The sequence below is a fragment of the Triticum aestivum genome, chromosome 1D (genome assembly GCF_018294505.1).
Source record: "Triticum aestivum cultivar Chinese Spring chromosome 1D, IWGSC CS RefSeq v2.1, whole genome shotgun sequence".
NCBI lineage: Eukaryota > Viridiplantae > Streptophyta > Magnoliopsida > Poales > Poaceae > Triticum > Triticum aestivum.
The window spans coordinates 407227074-407246375 of record NC_057796.1 but is presented as its reverse complement, the minus strand read 5'-3'; the positions used below and the strand labels follow the sequence as shown (position 1 = coordinate 407246375).

Here is a 19302-nt window from a genome sequence, read left to right as displayed (position 1 = left end):
CCACTCAATGACATAATAAACAACCGCGATGCCACGGGCCGGATCGCCAAGTGGGCCATTGAGCTCCTCCCATTTGACATAACATACAGACCGCGTCGGGCTATTAAATCTCAAGTACTGGCCGACTTCGTCGCCGAATGGACAGAGGTCGAACTCCCTAAAGAGTACGGCACATATTCCAACTAGGTCATGCACTTCGACGGCTCCAAAATGCTGGCAGGCTTAGAGTGGGCGTTGCCCTAACATCCCCCACTGGAGATACAGTTCAGTACGTACTCTAGATATTATACACAGACTCCAACAATGCAGCCGAATACGAGGCCTTATTGCATGGCCTTCGGATGGCTGTCTCCATGGGCATTCAACGCCTGGAAGTGCGTGGGGTTTCAAACCTTGCAATATCTCAAATAAATGGAGATTTTGATGCCAAAGATCCGAAGATGGCGGCTTATCGTAACGCCGTTCTCAAAATGTCGGCCCGGTTCGAGGGGCTCGAGTTTCATCATGTGGCTCGAGAAAGTAATCAAGCGGCGGATGTCCTTGCTCGCATCGGTGCCAAGCGCGACCCCGACCCACCTAACATCTTTCTGGAAAGGCTCTTCAAGCCATCCGTGGTGTGGCAAGGGGAGAGCGGCAACACCAGTCCGGATCCGACTATAACCCCAGATTCCGAACATACCGATATCATCGGGGGCTCAGCCACCGAAATAACACCGTCGGCCCATCTTATCATGGCAGTCATTGCCCCATGGACCGAACCATTCTTGGCCTACCTTGATAGGCGAGAACTCCCTGAGGATCAGAATGAGGCTCGCCGCATTGTCCGGCGCTCGAAAGCCTACAAGATTCATAACGGAGAACTCTACAAGAAAAGCGCTACCGGAGTACTTCAAAGATGTATCTTCGAGGAAGAGGGGCGGGAGCTCTTGGCTGAAATTCATGCCGGTCTCGGTGGCCACCATGCTGCAGCTCGGGCCCTTGTAAGCAAGGCCTTCCGTACATGTTTCTATTGGCCGACGGCCCGAGCAGATGCACAAGACCTTGTCCAACGATGCGCCGGATGCCAGCTTTTCGCCAACCAAAGCCATATGCCACCCATCGCTCTACAAACAATCCCCATTACTTGGCATTTCGCGGTCTGGGGGCTTGATATGGTCAGACCCCTTAAAGGAGGAAGCCATAAGAAAAAATATCTGCTGGTCATGGTGGATAAATTCACTAAGTGGATAGAGGCCAAACCAGTTAAAACGGCCGAAGCCGGGCCCGTGATAGACTTCATATCCGGTGTTGTGCACCATTATGGTGTTCCACACAGCATCATCACCGATAACGGCTGCAATTTCACAGCCGATGAGGTGAAAACCTGGTGTGCTAATCTGGGCATTAAGCTCGATTACGCCTCCGTCTATCACCCACAAACAAACGGTCAAGTCGAACGAGCCAATGGTCTTATTATGAGCGCCATTAAGCCCAGACTAGTGAGGTCCTTGAAAGAATCAGACAAGCACTGGGTTGAGGAGCTCGACTCCGTACTCTGGGGGCTGCGGACCACGCCCAACCGCACTACCGGATACACACCCTTTTTCATGGTGTACGGTGCAGAGGCTGTGTTACCCTGTGACATTATTCATGACCCACCGCGAGTGCGCATGTATGAATAGAGAGAGGCCAGCTTGATCGCAAGACAGCTTAGACGCCCTGGAGGAGGAGCGCGCTGTTGCAAAAGCCCGTTCCGCATTTTATCAACAGCAGGCTCGCAGATATCAAAGCAGAGAAGTGCGGGCCAAGACTTATAATGTCGGCGAACTCGTTCTACGCTTGCCGGAGAAGAAAAAGGACAAACTCAAGCCCAAGTGGGAGGGTCCCATCATCATTGACGAAGTTCTCACGGGATGAGCGTACCGCCTGCGTGATGCATCAAACAGTCGCCTAGAGCCGAACCCATGGAACGCGGCCAGACTCCGAAGATTCTATGCCTAGCGCCGCACTCTTTGTTCATCTCCTTATCCCTTTTGTTTCCATTATTTATCCCTTTCTTTTCGCTTCTTCTTTTTTTTAGCCTTAAAGCTTTCGGGTGGCTAAACCGTGCACCTATGACGTACACATTCTCAAATATGATCGTCAATTATACCTGGGGGCTTCTTGTATAGAAGCTTATTATTATTAATTTCCGAGCATCAAGCTCACCACATATGTATCTTTTCCTTGTATGTACCTTTTGTTCGCCATTGTATGCATCGATATGACTTAAGTTTTGGCCAAGCTAGGTTGCCTGGCTCCTGTGCTTATGCCCTACATTCCCGTTAGTTCGGCTAGGGCATAAAGGGAGCACCTCTGCGATTGTTACTGCCGGGTCACCCGGATGTGTACCTCAGACTGGGTGAAGCCGAAAGCTAGCGTTCTTAAGGGAATATTCGGTCAGCGGACTAAAGATGTTTTTTACTCATTACACTATGAACCCCCAGATGTTACGTATACTGGGATTTTTTCAATCACAGTTCAGGCATGCACTTTAACACATGCTCACCCAGGGAAAGGAACCCTTAACGGAACTATTCTCTCTGGAAGATGTTTCTTACAACTACAATGTAATATAACATAGCTAGCTGGATACAACTTGTCTGTTCAAGCAACTATGACCCCTACATCTGGTTTCCACGCATATCCCGGTTTACTTTGCCGCTCAGGAATTCGGAAACACTCCGCACCTTCGGGTCCAGAGGTCGAAGCGAAAAGGTCTGCCATGACAATTGTTTTACAATCCGGCTAGAGACAAATATGTCAAGGAAAGTACATAGTCACTTGGACTCAAAAATTTCCTCTTCTATGCCGTCCAACAGGTCGTCTAACTTACAATCCTGTTGAGAGTATTTTGCGGCTACTTTTACTTGGTCATATACCAAACTAACGGGAATTTCTTTTCCATCTGACCCTCGAGGTCCGACCCGGGCCATATGGTTCGGATCAAGCTTGGTATACCGTGTTTTCACCATGGCCCGGGCCTCTCGCGCACCTTCTCGGCAGGACGATATCTTCCATAATCGGAAACGCCGCCGCGCTCCCTTGAATAGCTATACAAGCTCCTCCATACTTCCTGGAGGGGAGGCGGATGGCCATAAGGCCTTGGCAACACTCTGCATTGCCTGCCAAGCTTGCTCGTGCATTTGCGACAGCTCTTGTAGAAGATCGCCCGAAGATCCTGACATCTCCTCTTCGGGACGGCCAGTCAGCATACCTACAGACATAACTCTGTCAGTTCCTTTTCTCGCCCAATAACACGGAGATAAGTCTGAACACATACCAAATATGCCGCCTCGTAGCCTCTTATTTTCCTTCACGGAGTCAGCTAGCTGGGCTCGCACATCTTTCAGTTCTTCGCCCAGCTGGGTGTTGGAATCCTGGAGTTTGTTTTTCTCCTCCCTGACCCGTGTCAGTATACGTTCGCCCGCGGCACATTGCCTTTTGGCTTCTTGTTCACCCGCTCGCGCGACTTTTAGCGCATCTTCCAGTTGATCTGCCGATCCTGGCACGAGACATGCAACCGGGTTAGCATTACTGGTATATAATTCTATTTTTTCTCAATGGAGGGAAACATTACCAAGCGATGTCGTCTTGGATTTCTCTAGTTCGGCGGTCGCGGTAGCTAGCTGGGTCCGACACTTTTCCAGCTCTTGAGACAACAGGTTGTTCTTCTCCGTAAGCACCTGGTTATACAATGATCCTTAAATCAGTTGAATCAACTCCTTCAAGTCTCGGGGGCTACTGGTATATAATTATCGGGTTTGTACAACGTGAGCTCACCCACATATCTTTCAAATGTTGGTATGTGGCTCTGACAAGCCCGTCTCGAGCAGCTCGGATGTATGCATCAGCCGAGCTGAAGGCATTGAATGCCTCTTTTGAAAATGCCGAGCTGAAGGCAGGGAGAAGACCAGGATAGTCGGCGGTGATGGCTACTTCCGTGCCGTTATAGCTCGCCTGGTAGAACACCCCGTCCTCGAGCTCGACAAATATGTCCGGATCCTCTTCGAATCCGGGGTCGAGGTCCCGGTTGTGGTCCTCGGGCTGTGGGGCGGGGCTGTGGAGCCCCTTGGTGATCTTCCGCCATTCCTGTTACGAATGGACGGATTAATGTCCTTTGAAAGCAACTCGGGGGGAGGATTGAGTAAAGTAGTGGGATTAGAACTCACCCAGCTAGGAGGATTGTACATGGAAAATCCATCTCGGCGCTTGATACGAATGAATTCCTCTTTCTCCCCTTTGTATAATTCGGCCAATATATTGGCCAAAGCGGTGGGGGTATCCGGACCCTTCCGGCCGCAGCGGGAGGCGTCATCTTCCCCGTTATAGTGCCACATGGGAAGCCCTCTGTATTGGAGTGGCTGAACCCCTCGTACTATGGAAGTCGCCATTACCTCGACTATTGATAGTCCGGACTGGGCGAGCGTCTTTATCTTGCTCATTAATTGACGGACTTCCGTGCTATCTTCCTCCTCGAGGCTCCGAGGGTGCCAGCTATGGCGCTTCTTCAACGGAACGCTTACAAATTCGGGAAGACCCATACGGATTGGGTCGGGAAGGGCGACGTCCTCGATATAAAACCATTCGGAAGGCCACTCTTCGGATGCCTTCTTCGGCGTGCCGGACAGGTACCCTGTCCCGACGATGCGCCATACCTCGGCTCCGCCCACTTCAAATGTTGATCCCTCTTGGTTACGAGGGACGAGGCAAAATAATTTCCTCCCTAATTCAAAATGGGCCTCACAGCCCAGGAATAGCTCACAAAGAGCAGCGCAACCCGCGATATGCAGGATGGAGGCAGGAGTGAAATTGTGCAGTTGGAGGCCGCAATACTCCAGAAGTCCTCGGAGGAACAAATGGATTGGAAATCCAACGCCTCTTAGCAAGTAGGGAACGAAGCACACTCGTTCCCTCCTGGATGGATCGGGGAAATTCTCCGCCTGAACACCTCCGTCGAAGGAAGTCAATCCTGCTCGAACGGGGACTAGATCTGTGGGGGGAAGAAATCCCTGCCTCTGCAGCTTCTCTATTTGACCGTGGGAGACGGAACATCTCTCCCAATCGCCTTTTTCGTGGCCGTGGGGACGGGAGGAAGAGCTGGGAGCATTAGCCATGTTGGAATGGTTTCTCCTAGCAAGCTTTGAGGATTTCCCGCTTGGTGTGGAATGGATCTGAAGATCTCAATCTCCTTAAATAGACACCTTTTTCATATGGTCAGGGTGATATGTGCAAAAATACCCCGACCGCTCGTATTCGCTCAACACGTGGAAGCTGAAATTGTGAAGGCGTGGAGACCGATGGGCGCGACATTAAATGGAAAGCCGAATACTGCTCTTTAAGTCAGGTACTTTGAAGTAACCGGAGGAGGAACCCGCCTTGCAATGTCGAAGACAACCTGAGTGCCGGACTCATCGTCATTGGAAGACTGGTTCGAGGGCTACTGAGGGAGTCCTGGATTAAGGGGTCCTCGGGCGTCCGGCCTATTGACATGGGCCGGACTGTTGGGCTGTGAAGATACAAGACCGAAGACTCTCACCCGTGTCCGGATGGGACTCTCCTTGGCGTTCGGATATGAAGATTCCTTTCTCTGTAACTGACTCTGTACAACCCTAGTCCCCTCCGGTGTCTATATAAACCGGAGGGCTTAGTCCGTAGAGGGAACAATCATAATCATACAGGCTAGACTTTTAGGGTTTTAGCCATCATGATCTCGTGGTAGATCAACTCTTGTAATACTCATATTCATCAAGATCAATCAAGTAGGAAGTAGGGTATTACCTCCATAGAGAGGGCCCGAACCTGGGTAAACATCGTGTCCCCCGTCTCCTTTTACCATCAACCTTAGACGCACAGTTCGGGACCCCCTACCCGAGATCCACCGGTTTTGACACCGACAGCCACCGACATCACGATGACGACGGGGAGCTTGTGGTGACCAAGGCAGGCTACTTGAGCGGCCAGCCTAGTCACCTTGGTGTCTGCTTCTTGGGAGCAACTCCTCAGACGCCAGTTGTATCACTTCTTCGATGGTGCAAGGGAGACAGAGGGAAGTCCCCTGTCGAAAGGGATCCTCAAGTGTCACATCGACAATATAAAACCACTCAGTCAACCACGTCTCTGCATCCTCCTTCGGGGTACCTGGGAGATATCCCGCCCCAGCAATCCTGCACACCTCGACTCCTCCAACTTCAAGAATACTGTCGTCTCGGGTGCGAGGAATGAAGCAAAAATATTTGTGCCACAGACCAAAGTGCGCCTCGCAGCCGAGGAAAACCTCGCAAAGGGTGACGAAGCCCGATATGTGGAGAATAAAATTGGACATGAGATGGTGGAGCTAGATCACATGAAACTCTGGAATACCCCTGAGGAAGGGGTGAATCAGAAAGCCGAGACCTCGGAGAAGGAAGGGAATAAAAGTAGAAGCACTCTGTTCCATGAGGGGTGGGGAAATTCTCATTGAGAACCCCGTTATCTATGGCCACTAGGCTAGGGCGGAACTGCCCAAACTCTGGATCGGGCGAGTACCATTGAGTTGCGAGACGATTCAGTTGCCCTTGGGTAACTAAGCTGCTTTTCCAATCTCCTCGAGTGGACCATTGGGGCGCAGCGACGAGCTAGGGATGTTCGCCATTGTATTAGAGCTCTAGCGGCGACAATGGACGAAGAAGTTGCGCAGAAGCAAAGAGGAAGTTAAAGGGGTGAAGCACAGGTTATCTCCTCCCCAGTCTTATATCCATGATGACTGGACGTATCGCGATGGGACTCTTGAGTCCTGGGGTGATTAATCTGCATGTTTTCCATGTGTCATGCCTTGTGTGGGTACGTGGATCGAGGGAAAGAAATTAAAATACCGCTTGAAGTGGAACTCGGGGCCCACTACAACTCCCCTGATTGGGCATGTCAAAGTGTGGGGCCACGACATTAACAGAAGTCATCAAAAGGTCCACGGAAAGTATACTTTGCCTGTAAGGAATCTACTTCGGCATAAAAGACTTCGGATCCAGGCAGGGATCTACTCAGAAAAGTCGGAATACCAAGAACTCGCCTACGAAGCCGGAGACCGAAGAAACCGCTGCGCAAAGGAGGAGATCGACATCTTCGGCGTGAAGACTAGTTCAGGGGCTACTAACGGTGTCCTAGATTGGAGGGTACTCACCACGTCGGCCTGACATTCATGGGCCGGGCCGAGGACCCAGCGACAACCGAAGAATGGGCCATGTTTACTATGACCCTTGGTGTACTCAAGATGGAATCTTCTGAAGACTTGTCGCACACTTCAAGGCGTATTCAAATATTTAGCATGTTTATCTCTAGATGCAACTAAAAATGTGTAACCCTAGGTACATCACGGCCCCTATATAAGCCGAGTTGTTTAGTCGGTAGAGGAAAGACTTTTAGACTCATTCATACAGTCTCGAGATAGATCAACCTGTACTCTGTACCCCATCCACAATCAATACAATACAAGCAGGACATAGGGTTTTTACCTCTTCTAGAGGGCCTGAACTTGGGTAAACACTGTGGCTCTCTACTTCCTGTTACCATCTAGCCGAGACCAGCAGCCCGGGACCCCCTACCCGAGATCTGTCGGATTTAGCTTCGACGACCTGGTTGTCGATACCAGCAAGGGACCTGCTCCCGCGCCGAAGGTGACGTCCGCCACCAAGGGAAGTTGCAGGAGTCAACAAATGGCGCTTGAGTAGCTCGACCGACTCTCCACCGTCGGAGAGCGCCTTTTTCGCGGCCCGTGATCGCCTCCGTTCATGGGGCCGGCATCCAGGAGACCATTCCCCACCTCGCTGAGAACGAACAGGTATGCTTCATTCCCTTTCTCATCCGCCGGCTGGGGCCCCATTCATACTTTCTTCTTTGGACTCCTCCACTTCTACCGTCTTCAACTTCACCATCTCTCTCCCAACTCCATCCTTCACATAGCGCGCTTCATCGCACTATATATGTGAAGCCTTCCTTTCTTACCCAACCGCACCTCGGTTTGTGCACAAGTTTTTCTGCGTCAAGCTATAGATCAACGCCAAGGAAACGTGTGAGTACGGCGGCTCCAACATCAGCAAAATCGCCGATGCCAAATACTTCGACTCGCTGCTAGGTGGTCGACGGATCTAGATGTACTTTTTTATTATTTCTAGTGTTTATTGTACTGACATTATTGAAGATGAATAGAACGGAAGTTAAAATCAAGTAGTGTAGGAATTAGCAAATCCCTAGTTTTTATTTTTTCCATCTGGGGCAGCCCTTTAGTTGCACCATTATGCGAGAAATTCCAACCTTCCAGTAACAAGTACCAACCCTCAATTGAATCGCCCAAAGTCCCCAAGGGGGAAAAAGTTGGAGAAATTTTCTCCAAACACACACGATCTCCGCCAGATCGCGGTGTGAACCCCTGCCGACGAGCCACCGGCCACTGCCCAGCGCAGCAGCAGCCTGCTCCCACCCCCAACTACCTCCGCCGTACCGTCACATCCCCGCCCACGCCCACCGACGCGCGGGCCCAGCTGCCCCCATACCCCACCCGTCAGTACCAGCGTCCGCAAACCAACCGAAAGGAACGCAGCAAGTCACACCGACAGCGGGCGGCCAGCGATGCGAAATATCCCAGGGGCAGCTCCGTCCGCTCGCCACGGTGAGATTCAAAAAGTGAAAACGCCGGCCGTCCGATCGGGCCGGCCGTTTGAAGCGGCGCGCGCCGGCCGTCGGATTTAGCCCCTGCCCCGCGGTCCCCCTCCTACGGCTATATATATATTTCTCCCTGCCCCCGGACGCCCCGTCGCCCTCCGCCCGCCCCCAACCACTCTCTCCTCGCCGCCACACTCCCCACTCCCACTGCGCTTCGTCGAGCCAGCTCGCCAGCCGTAAGTTCCGAGCTGCTTTGTTGAATTTGCCTCCGCCAATGCCTTGTAGATCTGATGTGTTGTGTGAGTAGGTGCTTTTGCGTGTTTGGTTTTCAAATTTATTTGAAAATCGAGGTCGTTTTGGGCGAGGAAGTAGGAAATGTGCGCGGATCTGGGGGGTATATCCTGTGATTTTGGCCGTGTGATGCGTCGATCTGGTAGCTTTGTCTTGTGCTCAAGTTGTATGGGGGCAGATTGGATCTGTTTTGTGGGGATTTACCGTCAGATTTTGCCCCTGGAGCAGTAGATCTGAGGCGCGCTTTTAGGGATCTGGCGGAGGTGACGCGTGTAGGTTTGGAACAGATTTGGTACTAGCTCATGCCATGGTTTCCTCACATTAGAGAATCTGTAAGCCTGATTTCTGAGCGCATCCTCCTTAGATGTGATTTCGGAGCATTAACCTGGTGTTAAAGTCGGTACGCACTAGCTAGCTACTGGCTTGGTTGCACCGTTCTAATTCTGAATTTACTGTGTAACTGTGTCTTGTCATTTTAAATCGTAGCTTGCACGTGAACATGCGGACTATGTTGCTACTAGAGTAATAGAGATTGGTTCGTTGATCAAACCCCAAATAGTTGATGATTGCGTTCAGAAAAAGCCAAACAAGCCAGATCTTGCTTTGTTTTGAGTGAATAAATCTAGCTGTACCAATCATTTCCCACGCTGTACCACTACTGCAGTATGTGAGTCCTGCTTACCCTGTATATCTATGATTCCAGAGAGAAGATGAGGGAGATCCTGCACATCCAGGGTGGGCAGTGTGGAAACCAGATTGGTTCCAAGTTCTGGGAGGTGGTGTGTGACGAGCATGGCATCGACCCCACTGGGCGGTATGTCGGCACCTCTGACCTGCAGCTGGAGCGTGTCAACGTCTACTACAATGAGGCCTCCTGTGGTCGCTTTGTGCCCCGTGCTGTCCTTATGGATCTTGAGCCGGGCACCATGGACAGTGTTCGTACTGGACCGTACGGGCAGATCTTCCGCCCTGACAACTTTGTGTTTGGGCAGTCTGGTGCTGGTAACAACTGGGCCAAGGGTCACTACACTGAGGGTGCAGAGCTTATTGATTCTGTTCTTGATGTTGTCAGGAAGGAGGCTGAGAACTGTGACTGCCTTCAAGGTAACTGAACTTGCACAAATTGGCGATAGTTTATAATCCTTATGACAGGCTTTACTTCTATTAAGTTGAGTTTGGGTATAAGAATGCATTATTTCATGGTATACAGATTTGAATTATGTTGTCACACAATAAGAAGTTTTAGGCTAGAATATGTATTATGCTAGTAATGCTATGTGATGATGCCGTGGCATCTTCTGTTAGTATGGAATCTTTTTGTATAGCCATGATTACTTGTTTGTGAATAAGGGCAATGGTTGTCAGGAAGGATGATGCCGTGGTGTATGATGATTGAGAGTTAGTACTAGGTCTCTGCTTTCATTGTTCTGTATTGTTGTCATGACTCTCATTGCTTCCATATCTTGTGAATTATTCTGATAGTGAGACATCTAGCATAACTACTGATTATGTACCTATGCTGCTTTCATCTATTTGTGTCTAAATAGTTGTTATCTATTCAGGGTGGTTATCTATTTATATTCAGCATTACCACTGTCCAGTGTCCACTTGAAATCATTATTTGAGCATCTTTTATGTTTTCAGGTTTCCAAGTATGCCACTCTCTTGGTGGTGGTACTGGATCAGGCATGGGGACCCTTTTGATATCAAAGATCAGGGAGGAGTACCCTGACCGCATGATGCTTACGTTCTCTGTTTTCCCCTCACCCAAAGTATCTGATACCGTGGTTGAGCCTTACAATGCCACTCTTTCGGTCCATCAGTTGGTTGAGAATGCAGATGAGTGCATGGTTCTTGACAACGAGGCCCTTTATGACATCTGTTTCAGGACTCTCAAGCTGACCACTCCCAGCTGTAAGTGAAATCTGTACCTTTGTATTGTTACTTTCTACAGATGACTGTGAGCATGATGTCAAGTGGATCTTCCTAATTCTGAATATTTTAACTAGTCACAACTGAAGAATGGTAACATGATGTAGTCCATTAGCTTCCCTTTTTGGGTAATGTTTGTCCCGACTATCCTTTTATAGCAGTTTGGTTAATTCTTAGACATGCTCTGAAACTCTAAATGGACTCTTGTGCTTGAGTTATTTGCTCAGGGCATTCATTTGGATGCACTTCTGCAGTATTGCACTACTTCAAATACTACACTGTTATCATTTAGATGTGTCTTGGTTGAGATTTTGCTTAAGTTGGATCTGTGAGAATGACTGTTAGTTGTCATGCTAATCTGACAAAAACAAACACATTTTCAGTCACAGTTATAAAGACTGTTTGCTTTGTGCTTAGAATTATGTTGCTTGCTGTGTCTAACAGTTAACCATTTGTGTTATTTTCTGCAGTTGGAGATTTGAACCATCTGATCTCAGCCACCATGAGTGGAGTGACCTGCTGCCTGAGGTTCCCCGGCCAGCTGAACTCCGACCTCCGGAAGCTGGCAGTGAACCTGATCCCGTTCCCGCGTCTCCACTTCTTCATGGTCGGGTTCGCGCCGCTGACCTCCCGCGGGTCCCAGATGTACCGCTCCCTCACGGTCCCGGAGCTGACCCAGCAGATGTGGGACTCGAAGAACATGATGTGCGCCGCCGACCCGCGCCACGGCCGGTACCTGACGGCCTCGGCCATGTTCCGCGGCAAGATGAGCACCAAGGAGGTGGACGAGCAGATGATCAACGTGCAGAACAAGAACTCGAGCTACTTCGTGGAGTGGATCCCCAACAACGTCAAGTCGAGCGTGTGCGACATCGCGCCCAGGGGCCTGTCCATGGCGTCCACCTTCATCGGCAACTCGACGTCCATCCAGGAGATGTTCCGGCGGGTGAGCGAGCAGTTCACGGCCATGTTCCGGCGCAAGGCCTTCCTCCACTGGTACACGGGCGAGGGCATGGACGAGATGGAGTTCACCGAGGCCGAGAGCAACATGAACGACCTGGTCGCCGAGTACCAGCAGTACCAGGACGCCACCGCCGACGAGGAGGAGGAGCTGTACGAGGACGAGGACGACGCCGACCTCCAGGAGTAGGGGCGTGCGAGGTCTGGGTTCTTCTGTGATCGCGTGCGTGCTCAGTCGGGGGCTATTTCTGATGGCTCCATGTTGCTGCTACTAGTAGTGTGTGTGTGTGTGTTTCGCGCTTGCTGGCCCCCATCTTCGGGGTGTCGTGGACTTGTTGCTTGTGTAGTTTGTCTGTGTCGGGTTAATTCGGTAGTCAGTTTGTTGCGCGTGCGTTACGGTGAACTAGAGGTCTTAGTAGCAGGTTTGCAATATGGCTGGCTCATTGTTTCTTCACATAGTTTGTGATGATTGTCGTTGTCAAGTGCTCCACCACCTCGAGGGCAATATTGGCTTTACCAGTGGACTGGATGCATCCGTGGATGTGTTACGTGCCATGATGTGCAGTCGGCATCGTTTGACACCATCTGCCACTTGACTTGAGATTTCAGCAGTATCTCGTTGTCTCTTGTCTTGATTTCAGCGGGCCGGTACTGGCAGTGGCAGTGGTATCGTATCTGGTTGGACGCAGACGTGCCTCCGCCGCGCGCCAGAAAACCAGCCAAGCTACAACCGTACTAGATTCAGCTCGATCACAGCAATCGTTTTCATGTCTTGTGTCACCACTCAACACTCGCCACCCAGCCTCGATTTATCTATCGCCTACTGAAACTGAAAGCGAGGTCACGTACGTACGCACCGCCGAGATTTCGGTTGGTTCTGCCTTTTTGTGTGAGCTGCACATGCATCGCTTCAGCGGCACGCCACGGGCAACGTGAGGCACCGCCGGATCTCGCAAAGTCACAAAGTGCCAAAGTAAGCCTACAGCTGACAAGCCCGTCCGTGGCTGCCTGCCTTTCGAGAAAGATCACACGGCAGCACCAACGCAGTTTAAGAAAAGACACCAACTCAGAAACCACGTTTACAAAAACAGAGCATAATTTACAGGTGTGAGCAGAAAAAAGAAGGCTCGGATTAGCTGCACAACAAGTCTCAGGCTACAAGTAGTGGTACCACTACACCGGCTGTATGTGCATGGAAGAAGAAGAAGACTCTCAGACTGGCTTGTTACGGTGGTGGTCGCGGCCTCTGCCCCACAGCGCCGGCCAGCAGCCGATGTCCAGCGACGCCTGCATCCTGAAACATTTGCACATAGGTAAGTTAGGTTTGTACACTCATGGCCCATCGTCATCTGAAATGAACATTTGGTGTAAAACGCAGTTTTGCTTGGGAGCACTATGGACACATTGTCAGGTTAATTCACAATATATAAATATCTGTAATCTGCGTATTTCTGTGTACCATGGTCATATTGTCAGGTTAACTCACAACATATAGATATCTGTAATCTGTGTTTTTCCTGTGCACTATGGTCACATTGTCGGGTTCACTGTTCCTTTCATATTCCTGCTCATGAGTTGTTCCATTTCCTACCAAAGTCAAAAGCTTTAATCATGTGGTCTAAAGGACTGAGGGGCTTGGAATTGTCAAAGAACCGAGATCCTGAGAAAAATGCATACAGTACTACTGCAGTGGTAGTATATTGATTATTGTTTTTTTTTGACCAAAAGTGTAGTGATTAGTGTTTGGTCCTTTTATTTTATTATAAAGCCCGTTTGTTACCCTAAAAAAACCCGTTTGTTGGAGAAAGAATTTTCGTGGCCACGCAATTTGCTTTTTTGTGGTTGTGGGGTTGGAAATAATGACATGACTAATGAGCATTTATAATGGTTGCGAAATGTGTTTATTATTATCATGTGAACACAAGAAAAATCCGATGCAGCTGCAGATATTCAGTGCAGCCATACCAGTCAGACTTCACTAGCTAGCCAAAAGCAACTCTACAGCTGCTACGACACTCACGACTACTCGTAGAAAATAACTGGACACGATTAGCAACTGGTAATACTCTTTTTCGGGGGTGGGGTTAACTGACTGTTTGACTGCACGGCTAATTATGTAGTGAATCGAGATGTTAATCATTGTATCCATAGTGCGAATCTCGAGAAGCACAAGGATCTCATGCACTGCCAGTTGAGGACAGAAAAACCTCACCTGGTTTTGCCGGCAGCAACCGTCGGCGGCGCGCTCTGCCGGGTCCCCGCGGCCGGCATCAGCCCCCGGCCGGGGCCGGGGCGCGGCGCCGTCATGCTCCGGGTGAGCAGCCCCGGAACGTAGAAGTTGAGCAGCACGCCGTTGCCGTCCGCGCCTCCTCCGCAGCTGCCCCTGTTGTCGCTCGGCCGCCTCCGCAGCCTCCTCTTCTCCTTCCCCGCCGCCTGCTGCTGCTTCTTGGACGGCGGGGCATCCTCCCGCCTCTGCTCGGCCGCCTCTGCTTCGACCCCGACTGGTGCCGGCAGCGACACCGAGGCGTGGCCGGCGTTGGGCGGCGGCCTGACGGCGTCGACGAGGTCGGAGAAGGAGAGCTCGCGGTCGGAGCCGTCGCCGCCGTCGAAGTCAGCAAGGAGGCCCAGCATCTCCTCCCGGCTCCTGGCGATCCGCCGCGCCCGCGCCCCCGACAGCGGCTTGCCACCAGCGACAGCGAGCGCTTCCATCGCGCCTCGGTCGACCGCGCCGTGGCTCGCTCGTGCTGGTGTCGTGTGGCCGCCTGTGGTCCGGCGATCGGCGCTCTCTCCTCCTGGACAAGGAAGTGCCGCCGCGCTGCTTATGTAGCTAGCTAGAGAGCGCGCTCGAGATGATGTGACGCGGTGCGCTTTGCTCGACCGGTTGCTCGGTGCCGCTTTTGGCTCTGTTTTCTTCCGTCGGGTCGTCCTTTGTGAAGCTCCTCCTCTTTATCTGCAGCTCAGTCCGGGTCAAGGCCGACGGACAAGACGAGAGCGCGCCCGGTCGGTCGATCTAGAAGCCCAGGATTTCTTTTCAAGACGTGTCCACTTCAGCTGCAGACGGCGAGGCTTCTTTTCTGCTGAGTTGCGGTCACTCTATTTTTTCTTCTCATCTTCTTTTCTTGCAAGTAAGAGAAGATTCTGTGGCAGAGGTGAGTCTCATGGGATGCACGTAAAAGAATCACGCATCGTGTGGCTGGATTTCACGTCAAATTCCAGTTTACTTGCATGGATTTGGCTGAGGTGAGTGGTGAGTTTCAAGTCTTAACTGTAAAAACTGCCCCGTACGTCGAGCGCAACCACCGTGGTCGCCGTCGGGACGGGGGGGTCGCCGCCGGAGCGTACGGGAGTCCGGTCTCTCGCGCTGCTGCACGTACACGCGGTTTCGCGGACACGGGGATCGTCGGAGCACCGCGCCGATGACGACATATCACCCGCCGGATTTAAGGGGGTTCAATGAAAGAGTGGACGCACGCATCACAGGGTTTTCAATGAAAGAATACGGCAGCCGTGACTCGTCGTCGGACCAAGCACGCACCGTTACCGACGGAGGAGGAGTATACCTCCCGTTCCTTGGACCGCAAATGTCCCAGATTCTCCGCCGCTCGCTTTCACGTGCCTCGTCGGCGTCATCAGGCTCCTCTCCCCATTTCTTCTGGAATGAAACGAAGGCTTCTAAGGTGGAGTAGAATGTTACGCTCCCACTAGGTAATTTAACTCAATCACAGGCGGAGTACAGAGGAATTGGAGATTTTTCGATCTAGGGTTCATGGGATACAAGGAAGAAAGGGATCGGGAGTGAGAGCCGCCGCCGCCAGTGTCTCGTTTCTGCCTCTGTCCGGTCCCCCTGCTGGCTTAAGTAGCTAGGTCGTCCATTCTGGGTCTCCGTACCGCTTGTTGGGCTTGCGGGCGTCCGTTCTTCTCTTGGGCCTGACCGCTGGTGTGGGCTGGTGCGGTAGGGGCTGTAGGCTGGGCCGTAACAGTCTCCCCTTCTTGAGAACCAGCTTGTCCCCAAGCTGGAGCTTCTGGATAATGGTGTTGCAACTCGTCACAGTCCTCCCATGTCGCCAGGGACGCTGGTTGATCAGTCCAGCGGATGAGAACTTGCGGGACTTGGTTCTTGCCACGGCGGTGGAGACGAGTGCCCAGAACTTCCACTGGCTCGGGACTGAGTGCTGCTTCAGCTGGTAGCTCCTCCAGCGCCTGCTCTGACGGAGGAAGTGCTCGCCGCAGTTGAGATACATGGAAAACTGGATGAATGCTGCACGAGGCGGGAAGTTGAAGCTTGTAGGCGACTTGGCCGACCCGTTGCACCACCTGAAACGGACCAAAATATTTGAAGGAAAGTTTTTGGTTAGCTCTCGTGGCCAGCGACCGTTGGATGTAGGGTTGGATCTTCAGAAACACCCAATCATCCACCGCGAAAACGCGCACTGATCTTTTCTTGTCTGCAGAGTCTTTCATCTGTTGCCGCGCTTGAAGCAGGTGCTGATGAAGCAAGGCCTCCATCTGCGCTCGGTCTTGCAGCCAATCCTCTAGATCCGGTGCAGCGCAGGAAGTGGGTCATCGATGCCAAAGAACCTTGGCGCGTGCCCGTACAGAGCCTCGAAAGGGGACGTCCCCAAGGCAGAGTGTGGTGAGGTATTGTACCAGAACTCAGCTAGAGGCAGCCATTGGGACCACTTGGTTGGGCATGCATGGACAAAACACCTCAAGTAAGTCTCCAGACACTGGTTTACTCGCTCTGACTGCCCATCCGTCTGCGGGTGGCGAGCCGTGCTCATGCGTAGTTCAGTGTGCGTCAGACGGAACAGCTCCTTCCACATGATGCTTGTGAAGATAGGGTCTCGGTCGGATACAATCGCTGCTGGCAATCCGTGGAGCTTGTAGATGTTGTTGACGAAAGCCTGAGCCACTTGGAATGCAGTGAACGGGTGCGACAATGGAATGAAATGGGCTAGTCGCGAGAACTTGTCTACCACCACTAATATGTTGTTGTATCTGGCTGATTGCAGCAAACCTTCAACAAAATCCATAGTGATGACCTCCCAGGCTTGTGTAGGCACGAGTAAGGGTTCTAGGAGCCCCGGGTACCTGACTCGTTCCGGCTTGGCTTGCTTGCAAATCTGGCAGTCTTCGACGAACAGTCTGACGTGTTGTTTCATCCCTGGCCAAGTGAACAGCCGCCGCACTCGCTTGTATGTGACGTTGAAACCAGAGTGCCCTCCAATCGCACTCGCATGCAAGGCTGACAACACTTGTTTCTGAACAGTCACATTGTTACCTAACCATACCCGTCCATGCTGCTTGATGATACCCGAGTCCAAAGTAAAGCCGTCCTTGTTGGTTGCCCCTGTAGCTAGACGAGCCAGCCACCTTTGTGCCATAGGGTCTTCATTGTAACCCTGCTGAACTGAGTCTAACCAAGCCGTCACCGTCACCGTGATCGATGCAAGATCTCCTTGTGGGGGTCCCGGGCGTCGGGATAAAGCATCTGCCACGCGATTGTCCACACCTCTTTTGTAGACTATGCGGTAGCGCAGGCCGAGGAGCTTGGACATGATCTTTTGCTGCCAAGGTGTCGCCAACCGTTGGTCTTCAAGGTGCACTAAGCTTCGCTGGTCAGTATGGATCAGGAACTCGTCGTTCTGCAAGTACTGCCGCCAATGCTCGACCGCCAAGAGGATCGCCAGCCCTTCCTTCTCATATGTGGACAAGGCGCTGTTACGTGGACCCAAAGCCTTGCTCAAGAAAGCCACCGGGTGTTTGCCTTGTTTCAGGACGGCACCGATGCCTTTGTTCGACGCATCTGTTTCCAGTTCAAATTGGACCTTGAAATCTGGCAGTGCTAACACTGGAGCAGTTATCAGTGCTCTTTTAAGTTCCTGGAAAGCTGTTTCCTCCAACTCAGTCCATCGAAATACTGTGTTCTTCTTGAGCAGGTCTGTTAGTGGGCGGCTGGTGATGCCAAAGTTCCTCACGAACTTGCGATAATACCCTGCGAGACCGAGGAAACCGCGTACCTCCTTGACGGTGGTTGGTGTTGGCCATTTTGCTACTGCAACAACGTTTTTATGGTCAGTGCGGACTCCATCTCCACTAATTTCATGCCCCAAGTACAGCAGACTGGGCCTGGCAAAGGTGCACTTGCTCATCTTGATCTTCAGCTGGTGCTTGTCGAGTAGCTGGAACACTTCTCTCAGCCGCTCACAGTGTTGCTTCAATGTGGCGCTATGCACTAGGATGTCGTCAATAAAGACCAGTACCCCCTTGCGGTTCACTGGAGCCAACACCATGTTCATTCCTCCTTGGAAAGTCGTCGGTCCCCCCGTAAGGCCGTACGCCAAAACCTTGAACTCAAAGTGGCCATGGTGGGTCTTGAAAGCGGTCTTGTGTTCATCCTCAGGCTTCATACGAATCTGATGATATCCGGCCCGGAGATCTAGACTGGTGAACAGCGTGGAACCAGCCAGCTCGTCCAGTAGCTCGTCGATGACAGGCAGAGGATAGCGGTTCTTAACTGTCACCGCATTGAGTTGTCGGTAGTCCACGCAGAAACGCCAAGACAAATCCTTCTTCTGAACGAGCAGCACTGGTGAAGCAAAGGGGCTGGAGCTGGGCGTGATGATACCTTGGGCAAGCATGTCTGCAACCTGTTTCTCAATCTCATCTTTCTGGGCCGGGCTGTATCGATATGGGCGCACGTTGACAGGTTTCGCCCCGGGCAGGAGAGGAATTGTGTGATCGAAAGAGCGCTGTGGTGGTAGTCCTTTAGGTTCCTCAAACAGGTGTCCAAACTCGCTGATCAGGGCCTCAACTTCAGCAGGCACCGGCACTTCGGTGATGATTGGCTCCCCTTGCTCTGCAGCGTACAACTGAACCATGCGCGCGACACCCGAGCGCTGCAACAACTCAGTGAGCTCGTCGCTTGATAGCTGGTGGCACTGGCTGATATTCGCTCGAGCACCTTGGAGGTGGACCGTGTCGCCCTTGTAGTCAAAGTCCATCGTCTTCTCGAGCATTTTCACCTTCATTGGGCTATGCTGTGCAAGCCAGTCGATGCCAAGGATGACGTCGTAGCAACCCAACGGAAGCACCTTAAGGTTGGTGTCGAAGGTGACCCCGTGGGTTTGCCATGGGCACGCCGGCAGCTCCTGGTCGCATCGCATGACGCCTCCGTTGGCCACGCGCACCGTCAGAGGATGCTTGGCCTTGACCACGCCTTGCAGTTGTGTGGCGAGCGACTCACAGATGAAACTGTGGGACGAGCCAGAGTCGACGAGCATCAAAACCTCGCGCCCTTGCATCCAGCCGTGGAGACGCATGGTGGTGGGGGATTCCCCTCCGTCGAGTGCCTCCTTGGAGATGACGCAGCAGTCCGCGCTCCGATCGCTGACTGCGTCGTCACGCGCGCTTGGTTCACTGATGTCCACCGATTCGCTGTGCATCATGGCGAGAAGCTCCTCA

The 19302-nt window shown here is 51.9% G+C and overlaps 2 protein-coding genes across 2 annotated transcripts; one reads left to right on the top strand and one right to left on the bottom strand.

Moving 5' to 3' along the window:
* Positions 1 to 8674: 8674 nt before the first annotated feature.
* On the top strand, positions 8675 to 12292 carry LOC123182447 (tubulin beta-5 chain). The gene is made up of 4 exons (XM_044595007.1): positions 8675 to 8891; positions 9650 to 10050; positions 10591 to 10860; positions 11349 to 12292. Exons 2-4 carry the CDS (start codon positions 9657 to 9659, stop codon positions 12026 to 12028), a joined length of 1344 nt encoding a protein of 447 aa, XP_044450942.1. The 5' UTR covers positions 8675 to 8891; positions 9650 to 9656; the 3' UTR covers positions 12029 to 12292.
* A 539-nt stretch (positions 12293 to 12831) lies between these two features.
* LOC123182446 (uncharacterized) lies at positions 12832 to 14793 on the bottom strand. Its single transcript, XM_044595006.1, has 2 exons — positions 14051 to 14793; positions 12832 to 13132 (listed from the first exon to the last, which is right to left on the bottom strand). The coding sequence occupies exons 1-2, from the start codon at positions 14545 to 14547 to the stop codon at positions 13051 to 13053; spliced, it is 579 nt and encodes a 192-aa protein (XP_044450941.1). The 5' UTR covers positions 14548 to 14793; the 3' UTR covers positions 12832 to 13050.
* Positions 14794 to 19302: the final 4509 nt, after the last annotated feature.